Source organism: Cardiocondyla obscurior, linkage group LG08 (assembly GCF_019399895.1).
Source record: "Cardiocondyla obscurior isolate alpha-2009 linkage group LG08, Cobs3.1, whole genome shotgun sequence".
In the NCBI taxonomy this organism is placed as follows: Eukaryota; Metazoa; Arthropoda; class Insecta; order Hymenoptera; family Formicidae; genus Cardiocondyla; species Cardiocondyla obscurior.
This window is the reverse complement of record NC_091871.1, coordinates 7814484-7837634: the sequence shown is the minus strand read 5'-3', so window position 1 is coordinate 7837634 and position 23151 is coordinate 7814484. Positions and strand designations below refer to the sequence as shown.

Below are 23151 nucleotides of genomic sequence, written 5' to 3'. Positions count from 1 at the left end.
TTTATATTTAATAGTTTTTTTAAGCATTGTTCAATTCCACATTAAAATTTTATCAAATTTTTTTAAAAATAAATATTTTTTAATACAAGAAAATCTATTTAATAAATTATAAACACGACCGGCGCAATTTAAGTTTAACATAAGTTTGACTATATGTATATAACAAAGTTTATAAAATTAATAATACTTATACAAATAAAAAAGAAATAAAACTTTTTAAAGATAAAAATTTTAATAATTTATATTTAATAGTTTAATAAAAAATGTTTGCTCCTTCTTTCTTTTAAATCATTTACTTGAGCATAAATAAAATCGCTAACTTTATCGTATTCACTGCGCAAATATTTCTTATATATAACTTTCGAATAAAACTTATCACGTTCTAGAGACCGTTGTATCATAACCTGCCTGGTAGAGTTTATCACCACTTTTTCCAATCTGAAAATAAATAAATTAGTGCATTTCACGAAATTTTCAATTAATTTCTTTTTACAGAATATTTAATGAAATATATTTTCTTTATTGCAAAAATAATGTGAGATTTGTTTAAAAAAGCGATATATGTTGATTTATTAATTTTTCTTACACCGTCAGCAGCTGTTTACTTCTGAAAGTCTGGATGAATACTTCGTCCACGTTATCGTTGTTCAAATATACAAGACAAAGGGATATTTCCATTGCGGCTATTGCTATCACGTACGTCGGAATTTCGCATAAACTTTCATCTAACATAGATAAATCGATCTACAGAAAAATACAAATAGAAATTTATTTCTGTATACATAATTTTATTCATGTGCTAAAAACTAAATCTCTGTATAATTTATACTTGTATTACCATGTAACTGCCGCAAAAATAAATATGTGGGATATCGTTCGGTTTGATAATATTACATGCACAGTCTCTATTTAGAGTCAAAATGTAATACGAAAGTAAAGAGAATGGGTTGGCGAATAGTATTCGGAAATTGACGACGAAAAGAATTTTCTTCTCATACTGTGACAAAGCTTTTTTCTCAGTATTAGTATACATATCCTTTGCATATTTCAATATATCTGTTGCCTAAGAAAAAATTATTTAATTTCTTTAAATAGTTTCAATAAATAAAACATGTAATAAGATAAAAAATAAGAAATTATAAATTTAATTAAATAATTGCTTAAAATTGTGATACTAACAATATTCTACTTCTACTGAAAGAAAGATTAATTACCGTTGGTATTTTAGCTTCTGGTACTTCATGCTTAACAATTATCCAAAGACATGCCAAAGCTATTAGTTGTATATGATCAATTTCTACCAAAATTTTATCAATAGCTCCGTTAAACAACTTGATGGTCTGATAAATCACGCCTGATGAATAATTACACTTAACCTAAAAATTGCAAGTCATAATCGATTCACAAAACTAATATCGCTTTCAATATATCCGTATCACAGTTAATAAACAGTACGTAACTATGTTACGTTTTACTTACGCCAAGTTGAATCATGAATCCCACAATAAATCTTCTTTGCTCTGCGTTTACATTTTCGCGCAAAAAACGGATGGAAAGCGTCGGAGCATTCTTTTCTCGCTCACGTTCCGTATTGAGCGCAAAATCAAGGTAATCATTTCCATCTATTTTTTCAAAGATATTGATTTTTTTCTGGTGCAACGGTTTTTTCATCGTTGAGCATTTTTCATGACGCACCTTCACGACATTCCCGAAAATTGTATTAATATATACAATAATAAAAACTAATACTGTGATAATTTTGTAATATATATGTAATGCGATATACACTTTAGTATTGTTTGTACTTTTTTTGTTTACCTTTATTGGAGTCATCCGTGAGACAAGACAACTTGAGGGTTTAACAGCATTAAAATTATCTGAAATCGTACTGCTTTCTTTTTTAACTGAATTATTCTTCAAACTAGACCTTTTAAAAAAGCATTATTTTTTTAGTTTTAATTAAATATTAACATATTGATAAATAACTAATTTTATTATTATTTTTGCCAATTTCTTAACGGCTCACCTGGGACTGACATCTATTTCTACTATCGAATTGTTTAATACGTCTTTTTTAATTTCCATAAATTCGAATGGCATTGCTTTTACGGTATTCAATAAGCAATTTTGTGATTTTAATTTTTTAACATCTTTATTAGCTGCTTGATTTTGTACGTTAATTGATTTCTCAATTTGGAAATCCACGGATTCGACATCATAGCTCTTTCTTAGCAACTTAATTTTATTTTGCATTTTATTTACCTCATATTTCGGAATGGTACTAGCTGAAATAAATAATTTGTTTAATTCAGTCTGACGTATACAGCTGGGCTTGTAATATGTCGTATAATTTTACATCTATATATTTTTTTTAATTACTTACTGTGTGATCTTCTCATTTTATCTTTCCACGTTTGAATGCTTGAAAACGTTCGTTTCTTAACGTCATTTGAAACAAGTTTAATCTGTCGACTACCGGTTTGTACATCGTAGTGTGCCCAACTTGACATATTTCTGCTTTCCGAAATAGCTCTAAAAGATATAATAAATTAATATATGTATATATATATACTTTTAACAATAAGCATATTATTTAAAAAAAAAAAAAAAAAAAAAAAAAACGGTTTAGTCTATTATTATAATTTAAAAAATAGAGTATAAATATGTTTACTTTTTTCACATTTTAAACTTCGTAATTTATGCGTAGAATTACCTGCGATTTAGAAATAATTTATTCATCTGAACCATTTTATCTAAAGATGCTTGCTGACAACTGCTTGAAGAACGTGTTCTATAGAATATAAAAATATTTATAACTTTTTCATTAGCTCACCTTGAAACTTTTATTCTGGATAGATATATTAAAAAGAGAAGTTTCGAGTTTAAGCCATAAATTGCATTTTTAAAGCAGAACCAGCTCTTTCGCAAAGTCTTTTTCTTACCTGTGGACAACGCGTAAATCAAGATTGCTTTGAACTTCCAGTGCTTTCGTCGATAACAAATTTGTATTCGCAAGCGTCTTGCTGTCTTGCTTTGCTCTAATTTCTTTTCTGCATACGTTTTTTCGCACGCGTGAACGTGATCGGTTACTCGCTGTTTCATCATCAACGTAAATCGGAAATTTTCCTATGCTTGTGGAAGTACTTGACCCTGGTGTTGTTCCAGTTGTATAATTCTCTGCTTTTAACGATAGACCTTTCTTTTTGCAGCCATCAGTCTTGCTATCGAAGAATTTGCCACTATGCACAACCTCATACATATTTTCCTTGTTGATAAGCGTGGCGGACTTTTTGTCCGATACTGTGCAACGATCCGATAAAACATTTTTCTCCGACATAATAAATAATGTATTAATTAAATCGAGCGCTTTAGTTATACCGGTGAAAAAGAAACTGAAAGAGAACCGAAATCTTAGATATTCGGAAACACTTCTGCTGTTCGTCAGGAACTATCGAAAGGACGACTAATGAAAGCAATTTTGAAGACCCACAAAAACTTGTCCGACTGTTTGTATACAACTTCTTATCCGTCCTATCGATATAAATAAAAATTTATAGGGTTATAAACGCGAAATAGAGTTTCAAATTAAAAAAAAACTGTTAACTCGTTCTAAATCATATTAAAAATAAAAATAAAGTGTATAAAATAAAACAATTACTTTTAAACAAAATGTTCATTTTAGCGGTCAAACATCTTCAGCTGCTGCTGCTCCTGCTGTTGCTTGTTCACTTTTATCTTGACACGTTTAGAAAAGCTCTTGAACATAGAACGCTCCGTAACGTAAACGAGGAAACTGATTAACAACGCGGAGATTATTAAAAGTAACAGTGGTATTATGTCGCCAATCTCGACCGACTTCCACGACGACTTTGCCTGTAAATAGAGACGAAAGTATTAATTTGCCTACAAGCGATAATTTGCAAAGCTAACGAACGTATACTCACTCCACTTAGCTGGACCGACCATTGCGTTTCTAACAAACGCTGCAAAATTCCGCTGTCCCTCAGCAAAAGAATTCTACCGAAATAAAATCAGATCTTATGAAAATAACATTTAATCGGGTTCATCTTAATTAATAAAAGTCTTGCGCACTTTGCGTTGATAATACCACGATACGGGCTATTCGGTTGCACAGCCATCGCTATGGTAGTTTGCGTGATAACGTCCAGTGGTTCTAGCTTGCAATCGACTTTTTGCTGCAGCAATGCTGCCATGTTATCTAGCGTCATAAAGGCGTATTTGTCTTCTTTACAGACCTGTTCTAGACCATCCAGGTAATTCCTTGGCAAATTGGTTTCTTTCATTAACAATTCATCGAACAGCACGTTCATTATTTTATCCGATGTGTTCTGTAATAAAATTACACGTCAATCTAGTGTCGTACGCAAGAAAGCTTTAAATAAACTTTAAATAAATTATTATTAAAACTAAATAAAGTGGCAAAAGCAAGTAGCTTGCTTTTGAAATAATTAATTTTGTTACGAAGTTAGTCCGAAGAGTAAATCGAGTACCTGGAAGAAGCTAAAGTCAGCCGAATCGCCGACCACACCGAAACGATATGTACCATCTTTCAAAAGACCATCCATCGTCGTAAAGGGCATAATGAACGTTTTAACTGCAAGGAAGCTGATCAGGGCGGCGGAATATGCGGCTACTATCACGACGGCCGTTAAGTGAACAATAAAGTGCACTATTCTCACGGGATCCAATGTCGACTGTTCCATACCTAATACCATTCCCCACGAAAAGAATGGCAATTGTATATTAAACAAAGTTACATATTAAATTTAATTAAATTGAGAAATAAACTTGAACTTGAAGAAAAAAATTATAAATTAAATTTAACTGAATTAAAAGAAAAGCCTGAACGCTTGAGAAACTTGGACCGAATTACCTTGGCTGCAAAACGCTCCTAAAACAAAAAATAAAATCTCCGTAAACCTCGAACGGCCGTCGTTTTGAAAATTCGGAGACACGAATGCAAATAGTCTCTGAATCATTACGATCGCTCCGCTCATGAGTATAATGAGAAGAGCGATAGCGCCCCAGATGTTCGCGGAGAATGGTGCAGTGTAAGCATCCCATTTTACATCGGACGTAGCGGGTCTTTTAATGTATGCCCGACATCTATAAAGAAAAGAGACGATAGGCATTAATTACGTCAATCGACTTAACGCAGGTATATTAATGAATTTTTCAAAAGCTTTAGACAGACCTAACGTTTAGACAGTTAATCTAATCAGTTTATTATGACACATGTCCTTTAAACTCGCTAGCACTTGTCAGATAAGATATTTTAAATTGAGCAGTTGACATTTTAAACTCGTCCTTATAAAATATTCTTTGATCATTATCTTATTGTTCTGAAATTTTTAAAGAAAGTCTATTACTTGGTTGTGTAAATAGGCGTCGTAAAACTGATGGCATCTAATCTGTCAGAGGTCATCATGAATTCCGTCGCCGCGAAGTCAACATCTTTGTTCATTAACATCCCGATTGCACCCGTACACGAGCCGTTTTGCAAGCACATGCCCCACGATTTGGCCTCTTTGTAAATGAATCTGCAACACATTAGAAAATTAAATTTTTATAATCAATAATGTTTTGGCAACCTGTATAAACAAGAAAAAAAAGAAGCACTCAGACTTCGATAATAATCGTATGCTCTTTCTAAAGCAACTTTACAGCGAAAAGCTGTCAAAATCGTAATTAAAACGATTGTAAAATTGTACCAAAATTATTAACAAGTCTCTGCAAACTGTAATAGGTCTTACAGTACTTTCGTAAGTAAGAGGACGGAAAATAAAGAATACAAAATGAAGAAGCAGTGACGACGTCATGCTGCGCAATCTTACTGCAAAATGGAGCAGTTTGAAAAGAATTAGAATTACTACGTAACCTTTTTTAAAAAATTATTATGTTGCAACTTTATCACGCTAGACGATAAGCGTTTAAATAACGTCAAAGAAAACGTTCTATTTAATCTATAGAAAAAAAAAAAAAAATTAAATATTAAATAATTATTTTATATATGTATAATTAATATTTGATAAAAACCTTTATTATTTTTCAATAATTTTTTAATTAGATTTTATCCGTCACCTAATCAAAGAACATATTCGGAGAGACGTCGACGAAGCGGCGATGGTAGAAAAAGAGATATTTTTGAGGAGAAAGGAGCGGCCAACGAAGAAGAGTACTTTCGAAAAGAGACTGCAAGACAACTAAAAGAGCTGAAAGAAATGCAAAAGGATAAGGAAGAGAAAAAAAACAAAACGATTAAGGAAAATGATAAAATAAAAAAGAAAAATGATAAGCAGGAGGAACTTGAATCATCTAATAAAACCACGTTGAAAAATTCTGACAAAGAGTAACGCGAGACAAAAAGTTGCATATATGTTACAACAATTATTAACTTCTCACAAATCTAATAAATTATATATACCTTCGCTTGAAAATTGTTATATAATATAATTATAATGTTAAGTTGAACGATACTCATATACAAACCATTATTTTACGTAACATGATAACTTTCTACGTCGCATATTTTAGTTTTTATCTATTAGTACAACTTACGTGCAATTCAACGCGTCCTGCAATAACAGTATTACTTCTCCGAAAAAGCCTGATATGCCTGTTATATCATTCTGTTCATTGCGATGAAATATACTGATAGGTGGATCCTACAAGAAAAAAATTATTAAAAAAGATTATCAAGTTTCTTCAATAAGATTGTACATAACAAACTTTTTCTAGCTTTTAAAAAAATTAATAAAAACATGTAAAATGATAAAATTTTTTAAGCATTATGTCGGGAACAGTAAAAAAAAAAAAATTGTAAAACTTTACTAATAACTTCTTCCAGTAATTATTATTAATTTTTTTTTTTAATTATTATTAATTTCATATTTAATAAACAAACTTACGTGAACCGACGTAACACGTATGTTCTGACCGAAAAGATTGTTTCTTCTTAAAAATAAGCTACGTGTGGGACCTTTCAGACCGTCTCTCACGTCCCATATCCCGAACTGCATTGATCTTAGTTCTTTCCCCCTGTCGACTTGATAGACTTCAGTGATGATTTCCCTGCTGGTCACATTCGCACTGCTCTGGGCCACCATAAATTTACAGTCAAACGGCACAAAAATCTCAAGAAAAAAGTCTGTGAATTTAGTCTCGTTCCTGAAGAACACCAGCCAGGTGGGATAAGCCATCGCGATCCACGTTGAGATCTGCTACATTTTAGCAAATAAATATCCACGTTGCCAGTTTCTATTTAGAAATTTCCTATGGAGTTTTATATGCAAGAAAACGATTGTGTTTCGTTATAAAAATTCGCGAAAATTACTTAGAACTTGAAAAACTTAATTTTTCCTCGAATATTAAGCTTTGAAAATGAAATTTCTATCGCGTCACATTTATTCAACTTGTATTTGTTACGACGAGAGGCGAATAGTAATTTTTTAAATTAAACTGATAATAATATTACCGAAAATTAAACTCGATCGCGCTAATAATATTTATTAAATAAATTTAAATAAATAAATCTGCAAAAGATAATTACATGCGCAAAGCCGTCTCTTGTATCTTCATAGTCGTTTAGCAGGACGAACAAAGGTCTCTTGATGTGATAATAACTTTGCCCAACCTGCAAGCAATCAAACCTCTTCTTCTTCCTTTGGCAAGGGATAAACGTAACATTTGTGACAATTAGATGCGCAAAATAATCCTGCTATTCATTACATAGTTTCGCTACAAAAAAAACGTTTTGCATTGATAAAATGATAAACTTTTTTCGCTCTAAACGCTCACTCGTGTGCTGAACATATCAAAATCCATGAAAGTCGTGCGTATATGGAGAGTCGAGCTCAGATATTTTTGGAGAAGCAGCAAGTGATCGCTTTCGGCAAGTCCTGTAATAGAGCAGATTTTTAATATGTAAACAATCAATTAGGTTAGGTTAAATTAAAACATTAGTGGCGTTTGATTAAATCCTCGCGACATTTCATCTTTCGCATCGCTCCCACCTTGTGTCTCCACAGGATTCGAAGTGTTGTGCAAAAGTATGATGCACGTGTTGTTGAAGTAATCGTGGATACCCTTGATCAAGCCTTCGTACACGTAAACCGGCCTGATTAACTGACCGCGCGCGAAATGAGCGGTCCACGTGCAGACAATTAGACTCAACATTGAGCAGAGATCGGGCTTGCGAAACATCATTTGTCGTGCAATCAAGTCGCTCGTGGAGAAAACGAATCAATTTGAACCGCTTCGCGAGCCAGCAACTGAGCAAACCGTGCACGACGCGCTGCGACTTCGGATCCGCGGCATTTTGCGGTCGCATCGACACTGGGTGCATTTACGCAGCAGTCAGAGCAGTTGCTGCACTTGTTCAGAGCTTATCTCTTTTGTTTTTTCTTAATGCAGAAGAACAAAAATAACCTCTCAACTAGTGCAGGAATTGCGCTGACTACTGCGTAGCGTGAACGAATGCACCCACTGCGTTTCCCTTACTCCTTCCGCGGGGAGGGGAAGAAAAAACAATTGTACTCAATTTAGTTTGAAAATCAGATAAGGTAAGCCGATGGTTAATCGCGTTGCGCGATTGTTATCTAACATTAGAGCAAGGGTAAAGTTTTACTCGCGTTCCCGATCGCGTGCCCGATTGCAGTCCCCCTCGGATCGATGGAAGCCCTATGGATAATTGAGTCCCCCGTAATTGCGCGTATCGAAAAGATCCAGCTTTGAAAATCTAGCGGTTGAAACAGGGCGAAAGGGTATCTCGCGACCTAGGCCTTTGTGCGGGCGCCAAGTTAATTCTAATACCGAGGCCGTCGTTAAAGTGAGCACGATCCCCTTGATACGTATACGTACATCGTATGTACGTACATCGATTCCGTTAACCAAGGATAAATTATGCATTCGCTCTCTTTATACACTCATTTGTTCGCCGGTTTGCGTAAACCGAGTCGCGACGCTGTTCAAACAATCCTCTGTACATTGTCGATTATATTCCAGAGACACGTACGTTTGAGCGAAATGCCGCGCGTGCGAGCAAACTGATTCGCGAATACCGCAAATCGATTCCTGCAAAATGAATGACCGGCTGGCATTGCCAGGATATATCTCTCGCGATTCGACACAACCGGGCGGAACTTTTATCTAAATAACAGCTCAACTATTTTTTACAGCTGACTGAAAACTGTGACTAATGATTGAGTTACGAGCATATAATTGAGACCGGGGATTATCAACGTTATCGATTCGTCCTGCCAGCAAGGAACTTTCAATCAAAAAGCGATTAACGATGTATTTGATTGAAGTCAGCGAGGAGCATCGATAAAATTGTTTTACGCAAAGGAAATGATATTCATGCACGTCATGAATCGTACGGTAAATGCAATGTTTAACAGCAAATGTTATAACTGTGCAAACAAATGTTACGTACGGTTACGTCGCTTATTGTTAGAGTCAGCACATATAATTTTCCCTTTAACTTTTTCACGTAAAATTATCAGAACCGACGTTTTTCAGAATATCAAGAATATTTAATACGTGTGGAATAAAAAGCGATACATCTCGGCTTACGTACAGATCGTCCGTAACAAAATGCTTTGGCCGCCTCCAAGAATCATTCGACGAGACGATTTCACCGATGCCTGCTACAGGAAACAAAAGAGGGATCGTAAAATTTTATTAGTAAATTAAAATATTTTAATTAACGATCACACAAATAAACTATTAAATTTATCGTTACGTTCAACCAATAGTTGTGCCTCGTGTCTAATTAACGCTACCATCAATGACACACGTTTCTATTCATTTTTTTTTTTTTTGTAGAATACTGAAGGCGCATGAATCATTTAAGTGCCAATTTTTTTTTTCGGAACTTCTCTAATGAGAAATAAATACGATAATGATAAGCATTTACTGCCAATAATTTCTAGATGTTTATCGTAAGTGAAATTACCTGTGATAATTATTATTTCGTAAGAACTTGGATATATGCATAATTTTTTTAATATATACGTATATATATCATTTCAGATGCAGGAGAAAATTGTCAGTCCCTTTCTTGGCGAGTTCAAAAAGCATCATGTTACGAAAGCTTGTCTCCGCTGCTGTCTTTTGCACTCTGATAATTATGTTACAGGCCAGTCGTAAGTATTTACGCGCCGCAGCTTTGATTATTATTATAAATATGAAACTTTCCATCCAGATTTGTGCGAGTATCCCAATTGAAAAAATTGTCTCTGTTTTGTAGCCGTGACAGAAGATAGCGATGAGAACGATTACAGTATTCTCTTGTCCACCGTCCTGGCACTATTGTCACCCGATCAATTCTCGTTAAACCAAATAATAAATAATTTAATGAAATTGCGGGGAATGCGTTTGCCGTGTATGATACATTCGATTGTGCCGTGGGAGTTCAATTGCACGCAGATTAAATAACGTCGCGATAAGCACTTGAGCAAAAGTTCTCTCCATTCATTCGTAACGTGCGTTAAATCCTGTACTTATTATTGAGAGCTAATTAATTACGATTGTAAACGATGCAATTTTTACGTATAAATATAATTAAAAAAAAAAAAAGAATTCTTTTCTTTTTTACTTCTTGTAAACTGAATTATGTTATTTGATAATTTATAGATTTACACAACAAAATGATTGTAATTATTTAATAAAGCATAAAAATGTTATTTCGATTACGTATTTAATACTGACTCCAAAAGAAATCAATTAACGGCAATAAATAGTCGGCTGAATAAAACTATTTTTGCCCGAAGAATCGTGAAACCGCTTGAAAATTTATTTCAACAATATATGCATTCACGCGTATACAAAAACAATATTATATAAACATTGAGTACTTTGAGTTATCTTTACGGAATAACATGTCATTTCGTTTCGTAAAGTAAAACCCGGAAACTTGGATGTCACGCCGAAACGTATCGAAATGCAGCGATAAAAGAAGGAAGATAGGTAGGCTGTAAATGTGAATATAGACATCGAAAATGCATTTCTATATAAAATTAGCATCGATAACAGAGTTTTGTATGCGTAAATACGATGTACGTCAGTGCTGTCCGTGAAAAGCCGTTTGTATCATTAGTTCTACAAGCGTTGCGTTCGAAGCAAGGAAGTTGGGATTGTGCGATCTAATCACACGCTTATTAAACATTCAGTTATTGAGATAAAACGAGGAGGAGTTTGTGTCTCGGTCAAAACACGGGTAACAAAGTAATAATGAAAATCCTAAATCGTACGCGAGCGATCGCGCGCAATCAGCGAGTGGAACGTTAACACGATCGCAGCGTCCGTACATCATTTGCAATTGTTTACTGGTGTTATCGGACCCGGTATCAATTAAGACAAGTAAAATGTCAAACTGTCAAAAGAATGCGTTAGAGTAATTAATTTTTGCAAAAATTCCTGGGGAAGAGTCGCGATATAAAGGAACGGCAACACCTCGGCAAAGTGGCTACTCGCAGAAAGTCCTGGCGAACCAGAAAACGACGCAAAAGACCCACGTCGGAATCGACGAGTGATTTCGCCGCCTTTAAGCTAAATCAAAACTCCATTGACAACATGAGGATACCGTTTCTCATTCTCTGTCTAGTTGTGGTGTACGGAGCCTGCCGAACGTACGAGCGTCCAGAGAACGTCGATCTGCAAAGTAACGTCTGGAGAGCAGCGAGTAAAATACCGAATGGTAAAAAAAAAAAACAGTCTGCATTTTCTTTCTGAAAATAAAATTAATCTGTTTAGTCTGGAGTTTCAAGTTCTTACAATAATTATAATATACAGTGTAGAAATTTATTTGTTAATTACTTTTCGTTTTAGAGAATGGAAACTACGAATACGACTATGACTATGACGGTATACCTTTCGCGAAACCTTTCTCGAGGCAGAAAAGAACTGTCGGCTTGTTGTTGAAACCAATTACGCTTCCGTTAAACGCGTTATTAAAGTTACTTGGATTTGAGAAAAATATTATAAGCTCAGTTATAGACTTGGTACGAATCACGTTCGGCGCATTACTTGGACAGAATGTGTGCCCCGAAGGAAGTTCTGTATCTATACTTGGTTTGGTCACGAAGACGTTTACTGATCCGATTAAAACATTCCAAACCGTACTGTGCAACAGCCTCCAAACAATTGGATCGATAAACCGTGTGTTAATGAACAAAATATTTAAGTTGTTTGCATCATTCTTCTGGAAAGTATTCTTACCGGGTTTGCACACGACTCTGAATACTTTGAACAAAACCGGTCTCTTACCGCCACAAATTAGTGCTGCGATCGCTATTTTTAATATGATTTATGGAGTTTTAAGAATTATGGGATATGTCCCAAATTAAAAATTGATCTTCCATTGTTAAATGAATGTTAAAAATTGTAAAGCGAAAGAAAAATGTAAGAGTTTGTAAAAATACGTTTGAAACTTTAATCTACCTCATGGCACCGTTCCAAATTAAAATAAGATCGTATTAAACATTTTGCGGTAATGTGTAACATTAAAAGAAAAAAGAAAAATTAAATAAATTATAAAGACATAAAACAAATGAGAACAAATTTGTCAAGACATAAAAAATTGATTTATAAATTCTAAAAATAAACAGTGAAATAATTAAAATAAAAAAAATGCTCTTTTTTTGTGTATACTTGAATTTTCTAAAGTACCTTGAGTATAAAACATGTAAAATATTAAAGCCGAAATTAATATTATCGTAACTTTCGTCATAGACGTAAGCGTTTTCCATGTGAAATTAACGCTGATAACAGCAGCACTCATTTGCGTAAACGTAACGCGCGTCAGTACCGTCCGTGAAAAGTCACTCAATTATTAGTTGTATGAACGTACGTTATTCTACAGTGAAACCGATATACCTGACTTACGCTTTTGTTTTTAATTATATTTATTAAGAACTTTATCATTTTCAGAACCTTTGACCAAATTAAACGTAGAGAGAAATAAATGTTTTGATACGAGCGCAATTAGTAAGTAGGAAGTTTATTCAAATATCATAATCTCATTGTGTTATTTACTATTTTTATCGTATACGGAATTAAGCCGACATTAGACTAAAATATATATGTAGTATATAAAGATTTTTATAAATTGTACTCACGGTGTTTTCGTCATACAGCATATTTAATCCTTAATTATTACCAACAAAGATTTCGAAAGAAAGACTTGACGAAAAGTCCCATCAAGGCAGAAAATCAACTAAAGGACGGCATACGGAATCAGCAACAGATTTTTCCACTTTATCATTAATCGCAAAGTTATTCGCTTGCTTCGAAAAATGAAGGTGGAACTTGTCTGTTTCGTTTTCTGTCTGATGTTGGTGTATACAGGCTGTGAAATACTTAAACAAAACGAAACTAACGTGCCTGAAAACACACAAAGTAAGTCTTAAAATAATGATACTAATAAAAAGGGATTAAAATAATCTCGTTTTATGCACCGTCTTTCAGGCACTACAAATTATAGTATGATTTTCTCGGATTTGACATATTTTCTTCAAAACTTTCACCTGCGATCATGTTTGGTAACACAAATTGTTTCAAACGTTAACGTAACAGACTTAATATTAAAAACATTCGGTAACGGTTTTTTATCTAATATACTGACCATTGGAGAAACTGTTTTTTCCGACATTAAAACAGCACCAATTATAAAGGAACTACTTGAATTTTTAAAAAATTTTATTATAAATTATATCATCCCGATTGTGCACAAGGTGATTAATTCCGTGATTAAAATACCTATTATCAATAACATAATGCCCCAATTCATCTATGATTTCATCGATTCGTTCAATTCACTTTATTCATTAATGGAAATTATAGGGTGCTTTCCATAATAAATAAAAAGTGCAATAATATAAAAGTTGATCTCTTCCTTTTATTGACGCACATCGAAAATGGCAAAGCTAAAGAAAATGTAAAAATTATAATTATAATATATATATACATTCCAAGAATTTGTAACAATATTTTTTAACTTTAAATAAAATCTATTAGTGTTAAATTCATATTCAAAATTAATGTAAACAAAGTATGACCTGTTTAAATAACTTTAAAGATATTAATACATATGTACAGATATGCATGTCATACCTTATCTCCAAATACGAATAATATTATAGCAGTTTACACGTCCATTCAACAAATTCTAATGTACCCTGTGCACCCTAAAAAATAAAAAGTGATAAAATATGTAATATAATAATTAAATTGCAAATACTTGTATTTTATGTAATTTCATATATAATTACAAAAACTATCAATATACACTCCATTCTCAATTGTTTTATAAATATATACTATATAGTTTTTAAATTATAATCGATTATAAAGAAATGTAAATTTAAATAAAAACCTGAGCAATCAATTATACTGTTGTTTCAAGTATATATCTAAGTTATATACCTACTTCACAATCTCTTTAAATGAAATATGTTAATTCACACAAACAAAAATTAATTCTATACAAGTATGATATTATCCAAACTTAAACCACCATTCAAAAGTTAACACATATTTCTACATAATATTAAATTTTTGTTTAAGCTCATTCATTATTCAGAACGAGTCATCGTCATCGGTGTATTCATCGTTTTCTACAATTTTCGAGACTTCCTCTTCGTGTTCATCGAGTTCATTTTCCAGTAAATGTGGTTCTCCTTCCATAAATCTCGCAAATCTAAAAGTCATATCCACATGTTGCTAACTAAAACGCTCTACTTCCACGCATTATTATGCGATTATGTTATTGAATTTAATAAAGTATAACCTTATCGGATCTTTTAATTTCAAAACTGTCTTCCAAGGATTGCATTCCGGGCTGGAGCAAAAGCTGTGCAATTCTTTTAAAGCTTTCCTAGTTTGTCGTATTCCTTCTTGACGATATTGATCTTCGCTTAATAACTTCCGCTTTTCCGGAAACACATTTCGCCTCATTTTAAAAAAGAAAAAGAAAAGTAATATATTATTGTTATTGCATATTAAGAAAATTCTCAAAATCTAAAACTAATAATTGATAAAATATATTAGATATGTGAGTTAATGTGTTTATAACGTTTTTTATATACTTATAAGATTTAATACTAGTGCTAAATAACGTTTAAAAATAAAACATAAAAGTATACGATGCACTTTATTGAAACACTGTAAGTACAACTGTTTAATAGCTACATGATAAAAAGACAGTATAAAAATTAGTCAAAAATTAAATAATAATGTACAGAAATGTGCATTATGCTTCAGATAAAGAATTTAATATTTTTAAGCTTTAGCAAGACATAAAGAACTTATTATATACTCATTGATATTAAATATGCACAAAATCATTACAAATGCGTAAAACTACTAAAGAAGAAATTACTATAAATGGAAAGAAAACTGCTTAATGGGCTCGAGATCTATTCAGTTAATCTGAAAAATAATGAACGTTCACACAATTGCAGTACTGTGTAGCATAATGATTATAGTTAATTATGAAAGCAACTAACGTTACACTTTATTAATACTTACCAATATTTTTTTGTTCGCTCAAGGGCTACTTTTGGAAAATTATACAAAAGTATAAATACAACGCAACATGAAAAAGATGCTTCGTGGAAGTAACTGCTGTAATAAACTAGCACCAGCCCGATGAGCTACACATATATATATATATATAAAATAATTATTTATAATAGCAAACTAAAAACAAAAACCCTATAAATATTCTCACCTGCAGAAACCATTGTATTATTTGTTTCGTTCTTGTATTGGTGACTGGGCCAAAACGATAACAAATTACAAAACTGATCAGAGATGTAACAAGAACATACCACATTGCCCACTCTCTATATTGCATTACAATCAGTTGCATGTTTTCCCATAACATTTTAGCAACATAAAGGCTCATTGATGCAGCAAATACTACATACATAGTTTTTCCCTTCGTGATAAAAATATGTAAGATATTTTTGTACGAAAATTATGTTAAAATCGAGTATTATTACATAAAATACTCACCCGTGGTATCAATTTCCCAGCCATATAGATTAAAATTACAACAGACAATGTGACTCCAAACAATATACCACAAGCGTAATAAAATAGTGAATTGTGACTTAATATTTTGGCACACCAGAATACTGTAATACCCACCATCATCATTGTCAACCTCCAAACATTAACACCTAATAATAAAAAATATATGTTAATACAAAAAATACCATTCCCACAAATGTAAATTCATATGCTTACGTGTTTCTATCAGAGTTATTATGTAGCCAGATTCATTAGGAGAGTCTACATAAACACCTATACATGTATTTTCAAAAGGATTAACTTTAAATTGTCTATGTTTTCCTGTATCAAACAAATTGAGGCTCCATGATTTATCATTTTCATCATACTTTTGGTGAATTTCATGAGGTGTCTTGCCATCATATAAAACGTAGGAATCAGAATTGATATTCAGATGCATCTATAGCATTAAAATTTATATTGCAAACGTATAAATATTTTATATATATATTATTCTAAAAACTTACAGTCATGGTTCTCCACATGTGTGTTAAATACTTTGATGTAGCATTATGACAATATGTTTTTAGCCCAGGATTGTTATTTTGTACACTGTCACCTGGATTTAAAAAATGTATTCCTAAAACAAGAAATAAATTATATTAAAATACAACAATTAAATATCTGTATAATTAAAAATAAATTAATTTTTTTGTCAGTAAAAAAATATCAATGTTTTGTTTATTAATTGTATAGTAAAAATATATTTAACATAAACCCTTGACAATAAAAAAAAAAAAATGTAATATGTAGAAATTAACCGACAAAATATAATTGTTAAATACAAATTAGTTAACAAAAAAATTTTTTCTTGTTTTTTTTTTCTTTAAAGTCTTGCTGCAAAAATGGTACACCACTTGCAGTAGCTTAACAATTATGTATTGATAACACGCTATCTCGTAGTTAAACGTGTCATTAACAGTAATATTGTTGTCTCATGCAATTTTACGATCTTTCGATAACAGAAATTTTTTGAAAAAGTTGTTCTTTAAGAGGTTAGCTGATAATAAAGTTAATGAAGCTTACTCGGTTCTTCGAGGATAAGACGCGCGTACGCGCATCGAGACAAACAGATGCACAGGAGGATCCATTTCGTCAATTCTGCTACGTTTTCCATTCTCCAAACGAGATTTTCTCTCACATTCAATATCACCGCATGCCGCTGGCACCGGCCCGGGGTGGGCAACCGGCAAACTCGCTTTTGTAAAAATTGTAGACAATTTTCAGCGCCTCTATCACTGGCTCGCCGGAAGTAGTAAACTAAAAGCAATGACATAATTTAGCGGAAAATTCAAATCAATATGCGTGCGCGCACGTGCTTTATATTACTATATATTAATGAAACACAAAATAATATAATAAATATTATTCATTTTTAAAACTACAGATTACAGGTGTCTTAATTAATTCGGATGTTCCTTTAAAATATCGTTGTATAGTTTGCTCGATCGAGTACACATGCAACGTTTTATTAAGCCGTGCTAAGTTATATGTCGTGATCACTGATATCGAATTGTAATAAATTAAATCAAAGATTCTTCTAAATCTTTCCTGGCTTCTTCCAAATTACCGAGTCTGAAAATAAAACAACTTATTACACATACTGAATTGGCGGGAGCGGAGCAGCTGAATCAAACTGAATTTAATATGGCTGTTGATGGTGCTGCCTCTATTGCTGGCCTCCTTCCGTTCACACTAAAACGGTGGGAGTGCACTACCGCTGATTTCGTGACGGCGAAGTGGAGTCCAGTGTTGACGCCCAGTTTTTGCGTGTGAGTGTTCAATTCAAATTGCGCAGCTTATCTTAGACCGCGTTTCTCTCGTTGCTAGTACGCTGGAATGTCGAAAGGTTTGACCGCGTTGTATTTCGCGTAAAATATTCCCGCCGCTCGCCGTGCGGAGGAACGTATTTGGTATAACGATCAAAATGGCGACTCCGAAAACAACACATACTCATCAGTGTGCCGACGTGCCATTTCACGTGGAGGCTCGACCCGTCCGTCCGCGGCTTGCAACGGACTTTAATGTCATCTCCGCGAGCACGGAGCGCCTGTGATCGTCGCTAGTTCTCAATATAAATCAACGCGAACTAACTCTAGCGCTGGGACGTCCAGCCGACTCGCTACACGTCAATTTATCGTCGATCGTAATCTTCGTGGCTGGAGCTCGTGCCAGTATTCTCGCATAAAAAAAGGTTTGCACGTGTAACAATTTGGTCTTTGTCGGTTTATTATATGGCCCGCGAATCCAGTTCGGCCGGCACGATCACACGGTTTTTCACTGGAATTTGACGCACTGGAGAGCGTGGCCACCGGTTAAAAAAAATTCATTCCTTTGTTCCGCGTAAAAGAATAGCTAATTTGTTATCTCATTTTCTTTATCGTTTACTAGCTCTTTCTTCACTTTCCACAGGCAGCATTTTGTAAGATTCAAAATGCAGACAATAAAATGTGTAGTGGTCGGAGACGGGGCGGTAGGTAAAACGTGTTTATTAATCTCGTACACCACAAACAAATTCCCATCGGAATATGTCCCGACCGTGTTCGACAATTACGCGGTCACTGTCATGATTGGTGGTGAACCATACACATTAGGATTATTTGATACAGCCGGTAAGTGTCATTATTAATACACAGTTTAGTTGTGTATGTATAAATTACTTTTAATGTAATTATATATTTGATAATGTGTTAGGTTATATTCGATAAACTACTAGATAACCAACAAATTACTACAATTTTTTAATACCTTTTTAGGCCAAGAAGACTATGATCGCTTACGTCCATTAAGTTATCCACAGACTGATGTATTTCTTGTATGTTTTTCGGTTGTGTCCCCATCATCATTTGAAAATGTTAAAGAAAAGGTACAATAATAAATTCTAATCCTTATGGTATGAAGTATTGTTATCTATAATAATTTTATGTGTTAACAGTGGGTGCCAGAAATAACACATCATTGTCAAAAAACGCCATTTTTGTTAGTTGGTACACAAATTGATTTACGGGATGACGCGGCTACAATTGAAAAGCTAGCAAAGAATAAACAAAAAGCTATTTCAAGTGAACAAGGAGAAAAGCTTGCCAAGGAATTAAAAGCTGTAAAATATGTTGAATGTAGTGCTCTCACACAGGTGCGATAGTAAACTTTTTTTATTTTTGTTCACAGTAGTAATATTATTATGTTTGTTAGATTTAAGAATTAATTTTTTAATGAGCTAATTTTATCATTTTTTATATTTCAGAAAGGACTCAAAAATGTCTTTGATGAAGCGATATTAGCGGCTTTAGAGCCTCCAGAACCTGTTAGAAGAAGAAGGTGTACTATTTTGTAGAAGGCATACGACTTTTTTTTATAAAACTGTTAGTTCTACAGTAACAAAGACTGTAAGTTTCCTCATATACTGCATGCAAAAATTTTACAAACAATTGTTAAATTCTAAGGCATATAATAAGTATTTTATAACATTGGCGGCATATACGTGGTTAGGAAGCAATCTTTATCTATTGGCATTATATGAATTTTATAATTAAAAAATTGTACTTGAGATTTTTTTTTTTTTTATTAAATTATATTTTTATCTCGTATAATGAATGTTACACCAACATATCTCAGATTCATTCTGTGTATCTGTATGTTCACATTATGGCAATTAAGTGTACACTCTGATCACAGAATGTTAAACGAGAGATTTAAGAGAATTTAAGGATATATCATAATATCCATGTAATGTCCATCGTTAAAAAAAAAAAACAAGAATAAAATAATTTTGCTCAATACAAATGTTTTATTAGGAATATTATATACTTTAATTTCAATGAATTACGACACAATATACACGTATATGCGAGAACGTAACATCATTGATTTTTGCATTTTCTAACATTGGATAATTAATTAAATATTTTTCATCTTTTTGGAGTGCTTTACTTTTGATTTTCTACATGTTTTTTTAGGTACATCTTCTCTGTACCTAACGTATATAATACATACACACAAGTATGTGTGCAAATAATAAAAAAAAAAATATCGATAGATTTAATTATTTAATAAACTTTGCGTTGTAGCTCATAAAAATAACTAAATGAAAATTACGATATATATGGTGTAATGTATATCGTTATTATGATTTATGAAACACTACAGGAAAACAGGAACTCTTGTTAATGTGAGATTGTAAAAAAATATCGCATGCGCGCATACATGTTTTTATACGTACCTAGATTTTATGATAAAAATCTCTGAAAACTTTCTTGGTGGCCATATGTTACAAACAAGACGCATAGTTACGTTAATCTATTGTATCTCCATTGCGATCATATTTCATTCGCGTAATTTCTACGTGGATTCATAGCATCGGTTACATTGAGGAATGTTTTGTATCAATTTAAAGGTATATAGTTTCTAGCTAATATTCTATGTGAAAATAGAATAATCTTTAAATATGTTTTATTTTGAATAAGTTTATATTATTTTTAGTTTTTTATTTTTTAGTTATTATTTCTTTGAATTAAATTATAATATATTAGATAATTTGCAGCATATATACATATACATATATATAAATTATATAAAGTCCATGTGTTATATTTTTTAAAATAAAATAGAATAAACTAGGCTAATACATATAAAACAAAATTTTCAATATTACGCATAATATTAGATATTATTGAAAATCTATCTTTGTTTTAAATATAAGTTAGTAATTCTAGAGTAAAGTATTATTTTCATAATACATAAATAATGTATAAAGTAATCTGAAATTAGTGAAAGTGCTGAAGATTATTAAGATTTTGTTAAAATTTGTAATTATTTTTTAAAACAATTTGAACATTATTATTTGTAAATTATATGGTTAATTTGTAATTATTATCTCTGTTTAATATATTTTATCGTAGATCTCTTTTTATTTTTAATAATTGCAATTTACACCGTAGCTTTTCATATATCGTATTATCATTTATTATTATTATTATCATTTTGGTGCAATTTTGTGATTTTTTTTTAACGAAAATCAAACACATTTATGAGTCTCTATATCAGTAACGAGTTAAGATTGTTTTTTTTCTTAGTACGTCATTATTGTAAAGTTTTCTTTTAGTTAATAATCGAACTTTTTACGTTCGACACATATTATCAAAACTTGCGTAAAATGATATCGATAATTCAGAATATTGAGTTTCACAGAGATTTGTAGTATTTATAAACCGCACGCATAATGCACAAAATACAATATTAAATTATTAACTGTGCATAAAGCCGAAACAATGATTAAGAATACTGTAAAGTATGCGCGCGTGTGTGTATTTATGTATTATTAGTCAGGAAGAATATTTATATATTTTTACCATAGCCGAAATGTTTCTTTTTTTTCTCTTTTTTCTTTTATATACACATTGACATTTTAGTCACTCTTGATTCCAGAATTATAAAAATAAAGATGTTTATAATATAATGTACAATTCTTGTTACCTGTGCTAAGGAATTTAATCCTTTTTTTATTTCGTCACAATCGATACAACGTAAAACGTTGTTTATAATTTTTTAATCAGTTATTAACTTGTTTAATGGATAATCTTGTGAAAGAAATAACTTCTTTCTAGAATTAATTTTTGTTTTACGTATAGTGCGTTTCACTTATCAATGTGCCGTTTACCGAACGTTGCGGTATACGTTTTAAATTGGCGTTTACAATTTTTACGATCTAGTTTTAGTAAGTTATAGTAATCGTCGTAGTATATCCGGTTTTCGGGTATCATTATCAAGCCCACGAGTTTGATTCGGTCGAGTCTGGACGATTCGATAACCCATTATAGTCTCGTACAATTTTGTGAGCACGAACCGCGGTGCACAAATATAATTTTTTTTTTTTTTTTTTTTTTTTTTTTAATGGTATAATCCAATTGAAATGACAGCGTAAACTGAGTTAATTGGAGCGTGTATACTGGACCCTTTTATGTGGAATTCACAAGCTGACACGGATATTCTGCAATTTATCCGTTGCAATTGTTACAGTCGCCTCTCCCATTTGCCCGGCGAAAAGCGAGAAAATAATATCCCGCCGTCCACTTTTGCTAGCGAGAGGATATGGGCGATGGAGCTGTTGGAATCTGCAAACGATTAGAAATTCAATGAGGCGGACGGCAATATTGCCCGATGCGTGTAGGATTATTCATGGCTCTGGGTAATAATTACGAGAAGCGATTCTTGAAATCGTGCCGAGAGATTCGCATTGCGTAACACTGTACTTGATGTTCAATTATCGACGATTAGAACCGTAAGGAGAGAAATAAAAAGAAGGAATAAAGGATCGCGGCTGTTCAATGGGACGCGATTGAAGCGTAAAAGAATGCACGTAGCGACGTCGGTGATGGATAGATACGGACTTTCTCAGACCTTGCGCCGCTTATAAATAATGACGCGACGGAATAATTATACGCGCAGGGTTAATAGAGTAATTGGAGCAAAAGGATAATCGTGACACTGAAATAGAATCGCTTCAACACGTGTGACAAAAGTTTTGCGATAAATTTTGCATATCGCGCGGGGAAGTGAGGTAACGTAAAGCCACATCGTTAAGAAGGTATGACGCATATAAAGATTTAAAAGCGGAAAACTGTGCCGGAGGGAGCATTTAAACTTCCGGAACTAGGTCTGCATTCCGAGGATTCGTCTGCAAGATGTTTCTCAAATTCTTTACGGAAGCTAAAAATGCAAAAATGCTCGGAGAAGGAAAAAATAAAAAAAAAAAAAGCCTTTCGAGATAGCGATCGAGGACGTCATCGGGGATCTTTTAAGACGTCGGGACAAAGCATTTGGCAGGACTCAATAGGGAATCCGTGCTGAAAGAAAGGAACGATACGACGGAGAACCGTTCTGAATACAGTGACAATAGGCAACTTGAGAGTTTCGTGCTCGCGGACGTGAAAGAGGCGCGGCGGACGCGAAAGACGAGGGAAATTGGCGGAATGTGAGTCCGGGTGGCGCATGCAGCTCTCTCTTTCTCTCGGTCGATGTTTCGACGACCCATTTTAGAGCCGTGGATTCGCGACGAGG

At 32.9% G+C, this 23151-nt stretch overlaps 6 protein-coding genes and 1 long non-coding RNA gene across 16 annotated transcripts; 4 read left to right on the top strand and 3 right to left on the bottom strand.

Annotated features, from left to right (window-relative positions):
- Positions 1–66: 66 nt before the first annotated feature.
- LOC139104725 (uncharacterized) lies at positions 67–3475 on the bottom strand. The gene is made up of 10 exons (XM_070660393.1): positions 2943–3475; positions 2714–2791; positions 2384–2532; positions 2027–2285; positions 1819–1927; positions 1480–1695; positions 1215–1376; positions 839–1063; positions 587–744; positions 67–438 (listed from the first exon to the last, which is right to left on the bottom strand). The coding sequence occupies exons 1-10, from the start codon at positions 3335–3337 to the stop codon at positions 246–248; spliced, it is 1944 nt and encodes a 647-aa protein (XP_070516494.1). The 5' UTR covers positions 3338–3475; the 3' UTR covers positions 67–245.
- LOC139104726 (probable glutamate receptor) lies at positions 3441–8343 on the bottom strand. 3 transcript variants are annotated; one of them, XM_070660395.1, is made up of 12 exons: positions 8034–8343; positions 7819–7919; positions 7571–7654; positions 6930–7241; positions 6580–6686; positions 5391–5561; positions 4895–5127; positions 4512–4726; positions 4093–4349; positions 3945–4017; positions 3659–3873; positions 3441–3531 (listed from the first exon to the last, which is right to left on the bottom strand). In XM_070660395.1, exons 1-11 carry the CDS (start codon positions 8224–8226, stop codon positions 3679–3681), a joined length of 1941 nt encoding a protein of 646 aa, XP_070516496.1. In that variant the 5' UTR covers positions 8227–8343; the 3' UTR covers positions 3441–3531; positions 3659–3678. The 3 variants fall into 3 exon arrangements, with proteins under 3 accessions (XP_070516496.1, XP_070516495.1, XP_070516498.1); XM_070660394.1 differs by lacking the exon at positions 3441–3531 and having other exon boundaries at positions 3645–3873; XM_070660397.1 differs by lacking the exon at positions 3441–3531 and having other exon boundaries at positions 3645–3873; positions 6930–7238.
- On the top strand, positions 5751–6687 carry LOC139104738 (uncharacterized). Its single transcript, XM_070660413.1, has 2 exons — positions 5751–5894; positions 6089–6687. The coding sequence occupies exons 1-2, from the start codon at positions 5839–5841 to the stop codon at positions 6372–6374; spliced, it is 342 nt and encodes a 113-aa protein (XP_070516514.1). The 5' UTR covers positions 5751–5838; the 3' UTR covers positions 6375–6687.
- On the top strand, positions 8324–10687 carry LOC139104739 (uncharacterized). Of its 3 annotated transcripts, XR_011546082.1 has the most exons (6): positions 8324–8582; positions 9198–9399; positions 9541–9705; positions 9847–9962; positions 10054–10166; positions 10271–10687. It is a non-coding gene; the product is annotated as an uncharacterized lncRNA (long non-coding RNA). The 3 variants fall into 3 exon arrangements; XR_011546080.1 differs by having other exon boundaries at positions 9541–9962; XR_011546081.1 differs by having other exon boundaries at positions 9525–9962.
- Positions 10688–11580: 893 nt separating this feature from the next.
- LOC139104733 (uncharacterized) lies at positions 11581–12669 on the top strand. Its single transcript, XM_070660407.1, has 2 exons — positions 11581–11719; positions 11851–12669. The coding sequence occupies exons 1-2, from the start codon at positions 11596–11598 to the stop codon at positions 12366–12368; spliced, it is 642 nt and encodes a 213-aa protein (XP_070516508.1). The 5' UTR covers positions 11581–11595; the 3' UTR covers positions 12369–12669.
- Positions 12670–13005: 336 nt separating this feature from the next.
- Positions 13006–17304, bottom strand: Nemp (Nuclear envelope integral membrane protein). Of its 4 annotated transcripts, none has more exons than XR_011546075.1 (9): positions 17122–17304; positions 16563–16675; positions 16273–16495; positions 16039–16205; positions 15752–15961; positions 15550–15674; positions 14810–14971; positions 13646–14719; positions 13006–13404 (listed from the first exon to the last, which is right to left on the bottom strand). XR_011546075.1 is itself a non-coding variant. In XM_070660400.1 (8 exons), the coding sequence occupies exons 1-8, from the start codon at positions 17210–17212 to the stop codon at positions 14599–14601; spliced, it is 1212 nt and encodes a 403-aa protein (XP_070516501.1). In that variant the 5' UTR covers positions 17213–17304; the 3' UTR covers positions 13006–14598. The 4 variants fall into 4 exon arrangements, 1 of the variants encoding a protein (XP_070516501.1); XR_011546077.1 differs by having other exon boundaries at positions 13780–14719; XR_011546076.1 differs by having other exon boundaries at positions 13006–13946; positions 14134–14719.
- A 423-nt stretch (positions 17305–17727) lies between these two features.
- LOC139104732 (cdc42 homolog) lies at positions 17728–21557 on the top strand. Of its 3 annotated transcripts, XR_011546079.1 has the most exons (6): positions 17728–17867; positions 18508–18707; positions 18852–18961; positions 19031–19228; positions 19340–19481; positions 20052–21557. XR_011546079.1 is itself a non-coding variant. In XM_070660405.1 (5 exons), exons 1-5 carry the CDS (start codon positions 17743–17745, stop codon positions 19427–19429), a joined length of 723 nt encoding a protein of 240 aa, XP_070516506.1. In that variant the 5' UTR covers positions 17728–17742; the 3' UTR covers positions 19430–21557. The 3 variants fall into 3 exon arrangements, 2 of the variants coding, with proteins under 2 accessions (XP_070516506.1, XP_070516507.1); XM_070660405.1 differs by having other exon boundaries at positions 19340–21557; XM_070660406.1 differs by lacking the exon at positions 17728–17867 and adding an exon at positions 17874–18289 and having other exon boundaries at positions 19340–21557.
- Positions 21558–23151: the final 1594 nt, after the last annotated feature.

Coding starts and splice junctions, on each gene's coding strand:
- LOC139104725 (XM_070660393.1), bottom strand. CDS start 3,337: ATGTCGGAGAAAAATGTTTTATCGGATCGTTGCACAGTATCGGACAAA. Junction 1,696..1,818: donor CACGGATGACTCCAATAAAG/GTAAACAAAAAA, acceptor AATGTCGTGAAG/GTGCGTCATGAAAAATGCTC. Junction 1,377..1,479: donor GATTCATGATTCAACTTGGC/GTAAGTAAAACG, acceptor TGCAATTTTTAG/GTTAAGTGTAATTATTCATC.
- LOC139104733 (XM_070660407.1), top strand. CDS start 11,596: ATGAGGATACCGTTTCTCATTCTCTGTCTAGTTGTGGTGTACGGAGCC. Junction 11,720..11,850: donor AGCGAGTAAAATACCGAATG/GTAAAAAAAAAA, acceptor TTTTCGTTTTAG/AGAATGGAAACTACGAATAC.
- Nemp (XM_070660400.1), bottom strand. CDS start 17,212: ATGGAAAACGTAGCAGAATTGACGAAATGGATCCTCCTGTGCATCTGT. Junction 16,206..16,272: donor AATAACTCTGATAGAAACAC/GTAAGCATATGA, acceptor TTTTATTATTAG/GTGTTAATGTTTGGAGGTTG. Junction 15,962..16,038: donor CTGGGAAATTGATACCACGG/GTGAGTATTTTA, acceptor TTTATCACGAAG/GGAAAAACTATGTATGTAGT.
- LOC139104732 (XM_070660405.1), top strand. CDS start 17,743: ATGGCTGTTGATGGTGCTGCCTCTATTGCTGGCCTCCTTCCGTTCACA. Junction 18,708..18,851: donor AGGATTATTTGATACAGCCG/GTAAGTGTCATT, acceptor ATACCTTTTTAG/GCCAAGAAGACTATGATCGC. Junction 18,962..19,030: donor TTGAAAATGTTAAAGAAAAG/GTACAATAATAA, acceptor ATGTGTTAACAG/TGGGTGCCAGAAATAACACA.
- LOC139104738 (XM_070660413.1), top strand. CDS start 5,839: ATGCTGCGCAATCTTACTGCAAAATGGAGCAGTTTGAAAAGAATTAGA. Junction 5,895..6,088: donor AAAAGAATTAGAATTACTAC/GTAACCTTTTTT, acceptor TTTTTTAATTAG/ATTTTATCCGTCACCTAATC.
- LOC139104726 (XM_070660395.1), bottom strand. CDS start 8,226: ATGATGTTTCGCAAGCCCGATCTCTGCTCAATGTTGAGTCTAATTGTC. Junction 5,562..6,579: donor CAGGACGCGTTGAATTGCAC/GTAAGTTGTACT, acceptor AATGTGTTGCAG/ATTCATTTACAAAGAGGCCA. Junction 4,018..4,092: donor CGTGGTATTATCAACGCAAA/GTGCGCAAGACT, acceptor TTATTTCGGTAG/AATTCTTTTGCTGAGGGACA.